Genomic DNA, 14,087 nt, shown 5'->3' on the forward strand with positions numbered 1-14,087 from the left:
GTTTCCTTGTGGAAGGTGGCTTGGGAAGGGAATGGATGATGGCAGCTTGGAGAGGATCCTGGTGGGAGAGTTGCTGACTTCCCACACTGAGGTTGATGAGCGGCAGTGCCGAACCCCTCCTTTGCAGCAGTCACCAAGCATGATCAGAAGATTTGTCACTATATCGCCAAACAATAAGCCAAGTCAGTGGTGGGGGATGGCTTGTCTTGTAATGTTCTGCATTATTGCCTGAGGAGAGCTGCTTGCAAACAGAACTCTAAGTTTTCTTGTATTTTAGAACTGTAGCTTGAAGAGGACCTGTGAAACTTCCTTAGTCCAACTCCCTGCTTAGAGTCTGGCTAACTTCCAAATTAAAATCCCGAGCAATCTATTCTACCTACTCAAGTTTTGAAAGTCTCCAAGGATGGAAGGAAGATGTCTCTGGACTCCTGGTCCAGTGCTTAGCTGCCCTAGTGGTGTTTTCTGTGTTCTTGTCCCTAATCTGTGGAATGAATGATATGGAGGAAGGTAGAAATTTGCTGTCCTGTCTCTCATCCATGGATGAAAAAGCTTGCTAGTGGTTTCTGTTCATGGACTTCAATTTTCTGTTGAGATCACTGTTCTGGGATTGTCTTATCCCTGATAAATCAGGTGGCTACTTTGCTCCCAAGCATGCCTGGGTTTACAGTGAAACTGTCACAGGAAACGTTTCCAGGATGCCCAGATCTGGTCATCCTAATAAAAGCACAGCTCCTTTTTAGCTTTGGGCCCTGGTCTGAACATGCACCTAACATGTAAAGCTCTTTCCCAGCTGTTGTTGTGTTGAAACATCACAGTGTTAACTTCGATATAAAACCAGACAATCTCCATTTCTACTTCCTCCACAGTAAAGAAAAGTAAACTTGGATTTCTATTACGGACAGTCCAGCACCTTTTCACTAACATCATAAATTTTACTGGTTCATGCTTCTTTTTCTGTGGTATGCTTTATCCCTCATACAGGTACAGTTTATAAAGCTGTTACAGAGTGACTGGATATATTTTTTTATTTTGCAGAGTTAAATACTGGTCAGATACAAGAAGCTATTGGTGAAGCTGTCAATGGTATTGTGAAGCATTTCCACAAGCCAGAGAAGGAGGTGAGGAGGACTTGTCTGTGTAGTGGTACTCCTGTCTTAAAACCCTTACTAGTAAGCATTGGAGAATATAACAGAAATAATTAAACTGGATGAATAGCCCATCTCTTTACAAATACCTTAAGTGGAGTAAAAATGAGATCCTGAGTCTACACTGTTGGAATAGTATATCCTCAAATACCTCAGTTTTACTGCTAACTGAAGCATTCTGTTAATTTAAAGGTAAACATTCTGGTATTGGCAATTGTGTTTAGTCAAATTCTGCCAAGGATTCTACCTGTACCACTGTCAAGAGCGTTGCCTCCTGTTTAGTTTTTTCTGGATTAACTGACATTTTACATCTACACTGAGAACTAAGTAGGCTTTTTTATGCCTGTTTTTCATTATCTTTGCTACTTAAAACATGAAAACCCATGGGCCACTTTAAAAAAAAACAAAACAAGAGAAGCAAAATAGATTCACACCCAAACACACACCCCCCCTCACCCCACCCCCCCCAAGTGGAGCAGAAGTGTTCTCAGAGACTCAAAGACACTTCTATATTATACGTGTAATCATCTTCACTGACACAGCAGTTATTTCCTGAAACGAACTTAACCATTACAATCCAGCCCTTGTGAACCAGGGTGGTGTAGGGCAGTGCTGGCTCTTGTATGGGTATCTCTTGAAAGTCATTAATTTTTTACAAATAGGTCCTCCCATTCCTTCTGCACCTGTCTTTTCTAAGTTCAGTATAGCATGGCAAGTTAATATCTGGTATAATTCTGGTTGATGATCACATTTACACAGTAATCTCAAGTGGTCATGCACTGGTTTTGCAAAATATTATCTATCATCATGATATAAAGAAGAATTTGATTTTTTTTCTGAGGTTTAAAAATTGCACTGACTTTTGGGTTTTTTTTGACAAGCAGTCTGAGGCACTGGACCTGTGATCTTTATTACTTAGTAAAAGGGGAAAATATTTTCTTAATTTTCTGTACAGTGGCCATTATTATAGGTAAAACTTGCTCATGATCTTTATCTTGCCTTTTCACATCTTCATTTGATGATAACGAGGCCCTGAGACTGCTTTCTTCAGCCTCATTCTTAGAGAGGTCAACACATTTTTTGAATGCTTAGGACTTGTGAGAACAGGGCCATCCTTTTGGGGGCCACTGTTTGATAGTAGACTGTAATTTTGGGCATCTCTTTGTTTTAAAACCGGTTTGAGTAATAGATGCATGAAACACTTTTGTGTCCCAGACTTCCAAACTGAGAGAATAAGTGCATGTGCTTTCTGTGTGTGCTTGGCAGAGAGGCAGTCTGACACTGTTGCTGTGTGGAGAAAGTGGACTTGTTTCAGCTCTTGAGCAAGTGTTTCAGCATGGATTTAAATCACCGAGACTCTTCAAAAACGTCTTTATTTGGGACTTTTTAGGTAAGTGGAAGACATACCAGAGTCTGTGTCTTTGAAATATATTTGTGTTCCTTATCATTGCCACTGTGTCTCAGCTGGTGTGAACAGCGTGCTTCTTGGAGGCATCTCAGCAGCTGAATTGCCATAAGAGCTCTTATCTCCTCGTACTGTTAAGAGAAAGAACATCTGTCTTCTGCCAAGTTGACACTGTACTTAATACAGTAACTGGACTTTGTCCTTCTAGCAGTAATAGTGTAAAACGAAATTTCTTAGTGAGGAAGAATTGTTTAACTAAGGTGGTGAATTGACATATGGTAACCTTGTTCTTAATTGAGCATAGTAAAAGCAATAAATCACATTTTTAAGAGGTTGAGTTACCTTACAAAGCACAATGGATGGATATAGTGCTGTTGGTACTTACTAGATGTTGTAATAAAAGGGTAATAAGCGTACATTTTTCACACGGTGGTCTAGATCCTTTAACACAGAGCTGAATAAACCAACTGAGTACACAAACACCTTTTAGAAAAGGGTTTATTTTTAATAGTGTTTTTCTGTGTTTTGAATAGGTACTTTGACATGACTTCTTCTTATGTCATCATTTTACCATAACATCTCAAAATTCAGCAGATACGAGAACCGCTTTAGCACTGTTCAGAGAGAAGGAAGTGGAATCCCAATTTTACACATGGGGAACACAGGACTAAATCAAACAAAAAAAGCAATGCTTAAATGTAATCATTCAGGAAATTCATGGATGAGCTTTGAGTCTAGTCCTTTCAACTTTTAACTGTCCCCTCCATGATGCAGACACTCATGCTGATTTGCCAACAGTCTGATATGACTGTCAGGTAGCCTTATGGATTTGTAAGCATGCTTACAGGGCAGGCATTATACTGAGGTGGTATAAAATTTAATCATCTAAATTTGAAGGTCATAGTGCCTAATTATTTTATTCCAAGCACAGGAGAATGATATTTCAGATATTTTAGAGCTACTATATGCACTGATAAAACTTAATTATCTCTCACCATTCTTTTAAGAAAAAGCACAAACATACTATGAGACCCTTGAGCAGAATGAGATGGTCCCAGAAGAGAACTGGCAGACAAGGGCCAGGAATTTCTGTCGCTTTATCACTGCTATCAACAACACCCCTAGAAATATTGGGAAGGATGGCAAGTTTCAGATGCTGGTGTGTCTTGGAGCCAGGTATAGAGAAACTTCTATTGTTGTTGTTACTGATATTTTAATAAAATGAGAAGGATGTTGGATATTAGTAAGATAAAGCCACACAACTGCTGGGTTGTGCAGTTTGACTATTACTTATACAGTTCTTTGACATAACTAAAGTAGGATCAAGGGAACCATGCCCTGACTGAGTTCTTAGGCATGTGAAATGTGGGAAGTCTGAGATACAAAAGTGAGTATCCCAAAGAGCTGAGCAGCTGAATGAAGAGAGACAGGTAGTAGGCTGGTGTGAATAGCCTCCCTCTCATGTACCGCTATCAAGGTCAGAAGATAGAAACAGAAAACCATCCATCAGTGAGGCCTCTCCAGTTAATAGCTGGGTGAATTCCCCACCCTCCACCTACTCACTGTAGGAGGCGGGTAGGAGGGAAGCTGGGACCACAAAGGCAGTGGAGCAGGCTAGCGACTTCGGGCCTCCTTGGGACTCCCAGGCCTTCTGGGAACCATATCTTTTGATGTGGGGGGTGGAAAGCCTAGAAATGTGTGTCTCACTGATGCTTCCTACTTAAACAAGTTCCACAGACAGTTACTCCCCCTTCCCTGTCTTAAAAATATGCAGAGAAGATGGTAGGTCTGTTTAGAAGGCAAAGAATAAAACTCACGTCAGTGAAAATGAGAAATTAACTTGGATTTATTTTTATTTCCAAATTGCAAATTGCCACTTTGTCAGAGACCACCTTTTGCATCACTGGATCGCCCTGCTTGCAGACTGCCCGATTACAGCCCAGATGTATGAAGACATAGCACTGATTAAGGATCATACTCTTGTGAATTCTTTGATTCGAGTGCTGCAGACCTTACAGGAGTTCAACATTACGCTGGAGGCATCTCTTGTCAAAGGAATCGATATTTGACCTCTTGTCCCACAGGAAAAACTATCTTTTTTTTAAAAAACAAAAAAAAAGGCAACAAGAAGTGAATCTCATTAGTATGCAAAATGTTCTGTCTGCCAGTACATTGTATCGTGAACTTGTTCATGGCCCTAAAATGCAACTTTGACTTTTCTTGAAGGAAACTCCAAAAATAGTACAGGCAAATGGATGGAAGCTGTAAACTCAATGTAAAAAAGAGGATTTTGGTATAAATCTATTTTAGAGTTTATTTGCTGATTTGCTTTTTACACACTTTCATGTGAAAGAGATAGAGATGAGTATTGTGCAGCTTATTTTAAAGCTGCAGTATTTCCTTGCCATAGAAAATGTGCAGTGAGCCTTTCAGCATTCTGTGAACTTGCCGTCAGATATGCTGTATGTCATAGACCCCAATGTATACACTCCATTTCTGCTGAGAAGGTCATTCTATAGTTTTTAAACTAATATTTTATATATTAACATTATTACCAATGTTTGATTTTTAACGTATTCAATCATGTTTTGCTGCAAGGGAACTACAAATCTGATGTGTGCTTTTTTTTTTTTTTAATAACTCCAAAGCACTGATTTGTCAACAAGTCGTTTTTTCCTTTATTTTTGTTGTCAGTATTATTTTTAGTGAAATCCAGGAGACTGAACCGTGAAATGTGCAGAGATCAAAGTAATATTTTTCATATTGGTACGTAATTGCACAGAAGAAATTAAGCGTGTTTTTTAACTGATGTTTTTTATTTATTTAACCTATCATTGTGTTTTGTAAGTTTTGTCTTTTAAAAAATCTTCTATGATACAACTGGCTGTATAATGTTGCAATTCAGAATTTACAGTGCAGCCCACTTAAATGAAAAACCTGGAATAATTGTTCATAACACAAAAATGTTTCCACTTGAACCAGCCTTTTGAAGTTTGCTATATGGTTGCTGCTGGTAATTCTCTTAACCGCTAATAAAGAGGGACATGAGTTCCCCAAATGCCAGATGACTAAATAAAGATGTTTGTGCCCCCATGAAATAATAATGGTATACCTTACTAACAGATAATAAGGATTTCATAATTTTTCTGAAAAGACAGTGAGTAGTAAGGTTTTTTCTTTTCCTCTTGAATGAATATGCCTTTGGTCCTATTGTCACAGTCTGCTTCATTTGGGATGCTTTTGTTTTTAGTAGAGAAAGCTTTAGTCCACTTTTACAGTAAAACACAAACGTTTTGAAAGCTTCATTTATTGGAGATCTGGAACTTGGCAGATGCCTAAAGGCATCTCTGTTCATTTGAATACTCTGATAAAAACCTCTTTGAAGTGAGTATGTGACTTAAGAACAGGCTGATTTATCAGCGTCACAAATTACTGTACAGAAATTCAGGCCTATGTATTTAAGAGGTCTCCACTGTATAAACTTATCTCAGTATTGTCTCTCTTTTGAGAAGCAGAGTCCAAGTTTTTCAGTTCATACAATGTTGTAGCACCTTTTCTTTATCTGCAGCTTAGTCATATCTTGTGATAGTTTTATTTCCATAATTTATAAGTATAGCATATATATTAAATTTTTGACTATTTTTACTTTTGTCCTATTTATTTCATTATTAAACTGAGAAGTTCCTTTGTCACTACTATCAGAGCAAGATTCTTTTTTGATTTCACTATAGCATTAGAAAGATGCAAGGGCAGTGTCCAAGCCATGCCTCATGCTGGGTGTGAACTTTCTTTCACAGTCTGGATCTTACAGGAGCATTTCACAGAAGTGTTTTGTGTGTGCAGGTTTGGTTTTGCTGTTTTGTTTCTCTGGAAGGGAAAAGATAAAGTAGATGTACTTTATTCTAAGAATTTAATGTATTCAACTTAATATGTTGGGATAATCTTCATACACTTGCCCCAAATAACTTGTTTTTGTATTAATAGTAGAAAAAAAAAATTTTACAGTGTTTTTGGCTGTATTTAAGATGACTTTGTGAGGCCCGTGTATTTCACAGGGAATATGTCTATATAAGAAAGGAGAGTTGGATTAATTATTTTGACTTTAACGGATCAGTTGATCCTGTTAAAACCATATCTCATAGTATTAAGTATGGATTAATTTTACCTTGTATGAGGTAATTAACCCTGAATTAAGGTTCTTTTGGGTTTTTTTCTTTACCCAAGTTCACATAGTGGAGCATGATACCATTGGTTAATGGCTTGCTTTGGTGTGGATCTTTCTGGCCTGATAATGACAGTGATCCCTGCGATGGACATAGGCTGGCATCTGCTGGTTCCCAAGTGGTGGCTGCTTTGGCTGGTGGCACATGAAGATGTCCATCAGTGACAGCACCCTGTGTGCTCGCTGTCCAGATGCAAACAGAAGGTGCAGAGGTCATCTTCCCAGCTCCTCAGTTAACGTTATTTTCACAGGAAAGACCGCTTTGTGATAGACCCTTCTTCCTTCTCTCACAGGGGGTCTGTGCTTACTCCTATCAGGATTCAAACACTTTTTTGCTGTGGATTTGCAAGTCTGGAATGATTTGCTCCACTGAAGGACCAGTAGAAGGTTCTGAAATGCAGCAGAAAAAAATGGTTTTGTTGAATCCGGAGGCAGCCAAGGAAGACTGAGGTATTAAATACAGCTCTGTGGTAGCCTGTGCTAGGGTTTTGGGAAGAGAGTTGGCTGGCATATCTAAGAACAGTTCAGTCTGTGGTAACAGCCATAATCTCTACCACTGTTCAATGTTTACCACAAACTGACCTAGCATCATTGATGTAGCTAGTGTCAGTCCCACAGAATAACGTTAGGATCCAGCATTTGCTCCTTCCGTGTCATTCTGCTGACCTGGATGGCTCTGTATAAGAACAAGTGGTGTAGTCAGCATCTTTTACTCTTTAATAGAGCTTTGTAAAATCCATCTCCCTTTTTAAAAACTTGTATTGCATTTTTTGTTCAAAAATGAGCTATAGAATAATGCAATTGTAACCTTTTTTTCCTGTTACTTTTCTAAAATAAGGGAGCAGGTTTGGTAGGTGCAGGTTAACGTGGCTATGCTTTTTTGGTTTTTGTTCTTTTTTTGGTAACAGTTAATGGGAAAAGATAGGGGTTTTTTAACAGCACACATGCATTCTGTACAGAGAAATATAATGATGAAATATAACTAGTTTATAATGCATTGAATATGTAGTGCTAAATTGGCCAGACATGTTTACAGGCTGATACGTGTTTTTAGGGAAAAAACCGTCTCGCCTACCAACTGTTTATGCTTCTTTGATTAATGCTGTCAGAGTTGATACAATGATACTTTATAGAAAAAGAAAACGCAAATTAATAAAAACTTGATTTAAATGTAATGAAATACTATGATGATAAGTTTATACAAAAAAAAAGTCTTTACCTGCCACAAACTTAATCATCTGGCATTCTGTAGCTGAAAACATATTTGTGAACTGAAGACTATTCCACAACTTTTTCCATTCTGAAGAGTATTTTTGAATTTGTTCAAATGGGACCTACTAGCTGAATGATCTGTATTTTTGATGTGTTTTGAATTCATGAATATGTTAAGATTTCTGCAGTGAAACTATTCAGAGTTAACTTTTTCTGTATATTGTCAAATGATTTTTGTTCGTAGTGCAAGATACTATAGGATACTTGAAAATACTTGAAGATATTGTACACGTACTTCACATCTTTGTAGTTCTTTATACCTAGAGATTGGCTGTTAAACTAAGATAAAACATCAATACCTTATAAACTATATATTTTACTACATGGGGAAATCACTGGCTTGGTTTTTTAAGGGTGGACATTGAAGTTCACATTATAATGACAAAACCGGGTACTGTTTTCCTTTTTTATTTTTCTGTGACATTTTAATCCATTGGACATTAAATGTGAATTGGATATACAAAAGTTTTACAGGTGTAGGTCATTTGCTGAATTGCAATAAAATTTGTCTTCTAACATGAAAAATAGCATTAATGTGCTATTTTCAAAAGCCCCTTACTATAATTTGGCTAATCATCTTTTCTTCTTGGCCTGACTGCAGGTATGTATGGCATTTTAGTGTCTGATTTCAGGGGACATTTTTTGTGCAGTTTTGTACCTTGCAGTTTTTGTAGCCTTCTCGCAAGAGACTGTTGTTGGTCAGGCTGCCGTCAGTGGAAGAGATGCCTACTCAATAATCAGGGAATGGGGAGAACAGAAAGGCAAAGGGACTAATGCAGATCTTGGAAAGTGTATGTAAGTACACACACCCATATATGCTGCTATTTATATTAGCTTTTTTCCTGCCTTAGAATGACTTTTGATCCTAATAACCAAATTTGGTGGAGGTCTCCAAATTTTATGTTCTGAAAAATACAATTAGTCATTCCATACAGAAAAGCAGGAATTATTGGAAATGTAACTACCTTCAAATACAAATACTTAAAAACAAGGTTAAGTGAGAAAGTAGCACTGTCCTCAATCTCCGAGGTTCTGACATCTGTGGCACACGTGTGCCCAAGCATTATTGCCTACAATGCCCGTTTCCTACTTTTTTAATTCCATCTCTGCCCAGGGTGAGATCTAACTTAACAGATAGTCCCACAGGGGGAATTACTGGGTGAAGGCATTGTACTGGCACAGAGGCAAAAGTATTGTTCCTTCCCTCTCCATTCAGTCACTTTTTGAATGATTTGTTCCAGTGTAGTGGAGCCCTATGTAGTGGTTCATTAGATACTGCTCTGCTTATCTCACCTTGAAACTGGTTCTGCCTGCCTTGCTGTATATCAAATCTAGTTTTTAGATTTGAGCGGAGTAGTAAACAAATGTGAGTGCAACTCATTTGTGGTTATGCTTTTGTAACTTTTCTGTTGCCTGTGTTCTGAAAGTTTTTATATGTCAGTTGTGTGAGAAGCAGGAAGATCAAGTCAGTTTTACTTGTTTTCATCTCCTGCTGCATCCAACATGCACTCTCCAGGACATCCCTGCGTGAGCAGGGGGGTTGGACAAGGTGACCTCCAGAGGTCCTTTCCAACCTGTCACTGATTCTGCGGTTTCTCCCCATGTGCAGTGACAGGAACAGGTAAGAAGGCTGAATGCCACTTCCCCCATGTTGTATGGTTTGTGTCATTCCTTTGTAGCCCAGTGTCTTCAAAGAAGAGCTCATCCTTCAGGTGCACTATTTTTCCTGTCTTTTTAGGGAGCTGCCCTCTCTTTTGTCAGTTATAGCCGAAGAGACTTGTTTATTCTTCTGACCTGCATGTTAACAATGGCTAACTTCTGCTTTGACAAATATCTGTTTTGAAGCTGACAAACACAGAAGGTAATTTTCTCAGCCTGGGAACAGTGGTTTAAGTTATGGCTGTTCTGAAGTAGGTGGGGTTCACTCTGCATCAGCCTGCATGAGATCATCTTTGGATGTTTTATACAATTGGGGAAAATGTGAAAGGGAAGGCATTTGATCATTATTTGGAGGTAGCTCTGCTTTCTTTACCTCTCTTTGTTTCTCCCCCTACATACGCCCTGGTGTGTGGTGGAGTCCTTTTTATTTTTTTCTTTTTTAAGTAAAGCAAAATAAAAAAAAGTTAAGATCTCTCCTGGGGGAACCACATCCGTCTACCTGAGGTGACGGTGATTCTGCACTACTAACAACTAATGGTATCATCTCATGGGCTCACTGGGGGAGATGCTGAGAGGGTGAGCACAGCCTGCCCCATGCTCTGATGAGGTGGTGCGAGTGGCCTGAGCCTTGGGCAGGGCTAAGGGGGTGCAGCTGTGAACTCAGTACCTGCTGCCCGGTGTGCTGCGCTGCTGGGAGATGCCAAACCTGCTGCTCTTGGAACTGAGATCATCTCGGTTCCCTGGACTTGTAAGACCCGCTGCTTCTGATTCCTCTGCAGGGTGCCACGGGGATGGATGTGGGGCAGGCCTGGATGGAGCTGTGAGGTAAGCGCAGCTTCGGAAACACATTCACTTCATCACAGGTGGCATCGAATCTTTCAGACTTCCTGGAAGTGGACAGAACAAAAAGAAGAGGGGCCTTGGTGAGCAGAGTGTTTTGCGCAACTGGTGGGTTGACAGTACTTTCCAAATGTCAGATCTGAGGTGGTTTTATAGAAGGTGATGCTCATTAATGTTGAAGAGAAGAATTTGTGTGCTAGGCAATGATTACTGACAAACTGGTCCAAGCTCGTGGGTCTAGAAATGTACTTGTGTTATGATTTGTCATAGTGATGACTTGAAAGGTTCTCACAGAGAAATACAAATGTCAGAGAGCTTCACCAGGCAAGTCTTTATAAATTATTTTACGTAGCAAAAAGTCTTCTTTTTCCCTATGAACTCAAAGATGTATGTTCATTAATAGAGCAAACTGTATTTAGCCCTGCAGTGAACAGCAGCTGTTCTTCATTTCAGTGACAGTGGCATTTTAAGAATCAGATCCTACAACATTTAAAATATTACTGATGGATCTGATGTTTATTTCAGTGAAGTTTTTCTACCAGTGGCATAAAAAGACTTAGAAAAGGAGTATAAATTGCATGAGAGGGTCTTTTAGACTCCTTGTGACTGGAGGAACCCCAGATTTCCTATCTGAGATCAACAGGTCCTGCTCCCAAGGAAAGCCAGTGATAAATTGTAAAACTGAGTGCTGATTACTGAGGATGTGTTACCGTACATAGAACTCAACAGCCTATTTGGTATCTTGGAAGACCCTTGGAAACTCAGATGGGAAGTGTAAGTGCAAAAGTTTGAGTGATTTATTTCAAAGGAAAACGGTTGTTCAAAACCCAGTGTATGTAACGGAGATGAGTAAGACTTAAAAGTACATCTCTGAGACGTAATGTGTGAAAAGCTTTGGAATAATTAAATATTTGAAAGTACTTCCTCACTTGTCAGTCCGCCCCTTTCTCTTTTTTTGTTCTGCCACCTTCCCCTGCCACCCAGGTGTTCTCAGCTTTTGTCACAAGCACTCATTATGCTTGCTTGGTTGTTTAAAATTTCGTGTCAGTATGGTGCACTGTTGCTCAGCCCAGCAGACCCGCTATTTCCCCGTACATTAAAGTACGAAAGAAATGGAAATCTAGATGTCTTCAAATAATGTTTGCTTATCATTATATAATAAATTTTAAGAAGGATTTAGAAAGCATAAAGCAATTTTTATCCGAAATTTTCAGACAAAAATATTCAACCCAGGAGACAGGTGCAGAGTTTCTGGAACGGTTTTTGCATCCAACTGCTCTGTGGCAGCTTGGTCTGGATCGTGCAATGTGAGGAAGCTTTGAGTGATACTTAATGTGGAGGCTGGGGGGGGCGGGGGGAGGTAATTGGGGATCTTGTCTGTATGGGAGAGTTCCTTCGGAGCAGCAGGCTGTGTTCATAGAAGTGTTGTGCTGCTGGTGGTCTGAAGAGATCTGACAGCGTTAGTGGGAAGAAGTTCCAGGTTATGTAAGATTATGAGGTAACACGCACATTGGTACAATTGGATAAAGCGGACAAGTTTTCTGATGTGCAGCCTTTCTCTAAACATAAACCAGACAAATCTTCCTCTTCCCCAAAGTATCTCTGAAATGTAACTGAATGGGACTTTAGTCCATGAAACATTGAGAAAACTTGGTTCAAGACTGAAATGCTGTATAGTATCTAGATGAGCAACTTTGCTCTTGTTTATAGGCTCAGTATGCATAATATATGAAAATATCTTGTTTGCATGCACTTCTTGCAGATATTTACCAATAGCAATTTTCCTCCCTAAAACTTCATGATTTTATTTTTAATTGCTGAAAAAACACAAGCGGTGCTGTTTGGGGTCTCTTTCTGTTGAACTGCCCCTGGTATGTTTGGTTTTTCTTTCATCATACTTAATTTACTGCTGAAGTTGAGTCTTAAGATTTTTTTTCTAGCTTCTCTCTCCTGGTAAAGATCTTGTTTCCCAGTGCTGTCATCTGTCACTGTGCGCTTTAGTTGAATAGAAATAGTTAAGAAGGCTACAGAGAGACATCTGAGTTGAGGTCTGAACCTCTGTCTGTTTTGTGTCTTTAAAGAGACGTTTTAATGGCAATTCTTCATCATAGATGATCATAACATGGCAATTCTTCATCATAAATGAGTATTATATGTGAAATAATAACTAGGATCTTTCACAAAGCACTTTGAGGTTTTTATATAAGCAATGGTTTAATTAACTAAGATAAATTTAATATTGTTTCCATTTGTTTTCCAAGCTGTGTTGAGATCTTTTGATCTAACTCAGGCTATATTCATGTGTCACTTTATGTTTTAGTTTGCAGAAGTAAATAAGATGCTTTGCTTTTAATGTGTCTCAGAAAGCTTTAGTTGTTTGGGTATACAGCTCTTCAGTGTCTCTTACTGTTTTTTCTGCTACTTTCTTTGTACATAGATTTTTGTCTTCGAATCTTGTGATTAATTTTAATTAATATTGATCAAGTTCCTTGAGGAACCATCACTGGAAAGTGCCTGAAATACGTTAACAGCTCTTCTGTAAGGTAGCTTGTAGTCACAGGCATGTGGGAGAACTGTTTGTAGAGACACCGTGACTGATATCCCCAGATGAGAGGTGCGTGGATGTGCGAATTCCCATTGTAAGTATGATTGTTTATTCATGCGATCATGGAAACTGTTGAGAAAGCCTTCATTCATTTATTACTTTCTATTGGTAAGGAGAGGCTTGGGGTATGGTGTGGGACTGGAGAATCCTTGGAGTGTTTAATGAGCAGCTTTATGCATTAATAGATGAGTTTGACTAAGACTGAAACCGTCCAGGAGATACAATAGGTTGTTTCTCATTGGATTTTAAAAGAGAATAACTTTGATCATTTCAAAAGCAATGAAGCCTGATGCTCCAGTGAGAAAGGGAAGTGGTAATTTATAGCTACCATTAAGGAAACAAAGACAAAGACTAAGGGAAAGTTTCACTCTGAAGATTTACTAATGTGTATAAACCACCCTTACAAATAGAAATAGCTTGGTATTTCTCACAGAAGGAAACAAAGGGGGGAAAAGGCGGCGAAATGGCGATGGGAGGGAGGGGTTGAAGAGAATACTGCCTGCTTTCGCGTACACCCTGAAAGGTCAAACAACATTAGGAAAATATAATTTCAGCGAATAATGGATAGGCCACTTCTACCTGCCAGAGGGAGGACAGCTGTGGCTGTGGCTGGGAAGGGAGGTGGGATGGGGCTGGGGGGGAGGTTCTGGTACAGCCTTCCGACGGGGACTGCAGGCGCTGCAGGGGGGTGTCATTACCTGGTGAAAGTTTTAACACTGTATTTTTGAAGAAACGCACGCGAGGCTGGAGTGCCTCGTGTAGACGTGGGTCGTGAGAGGATGGAGGCATCCGGGCCCCCTGCATGGGCTTGTCCCTACTCGAAGGAGACCGTTTTACCGCGCACCGCTTCAAACCCCCTTGCTGCTGGGACCCCCGCCCCGGCTGCGAGGTGCTGCTGTGCCCTCGGGAGGCGCCGCCCGCCCGCCTTCAGCCCTGGAC

General features: G+C 39.6%; 1 protein-coding gene across 2 annotated transcripts in view; it reads left to right on the forward strand.

Moving 5' to 3' along the window:
- Window positions 1-7,795, forward strand: part of DENND5A (DENN domain containing 5A) — a 48,145-nt gene extending 40,350 nt beyond the window's left edge. For both annotated transcript variants that reach the window (XM_026850223.1, XM_026850222.1), the window contains exons 18-22: window positions 1-182; window positions 1,036-1,118; window positions 2,412-2,535; window positions 3,558-3,726; window positions 4,436-7,795. In XM_026850223.1, the coding sequence (XP_026706024.1) occupies window positions 1-182; window positions 1,036-1,118; window positions 2,412-2,535; window positions 3,558-3,726; window positions 4,436-4,619 (742 nt within the window). In that variant the 3' untranslated portion in view covers window positions 4,620-7,795. The remainder of the gene's footprint in view (window positions 183-1,035; window positions 1,119-2,411; window positions 2,536-3,557; window positions 3,727-4,435) is intronic.
- Window positions 7,796-14,087: the final 6,292 nt, after the last annotated feature.

The sequence above is a fragment of the Athene cunicularia genome (assembly GCF_003259725.1).
Source record: "Athene cunicularia isolate RWA chromosome 5 unlocalized genomic scaffold, athCun1 chr5_part2, whole genome shotgun sequence".
NCBI lineage: Eukaryota > Metazoa > Chordata > Aves > Strigiformes > Strigidae > Athene > Athene cunicularia.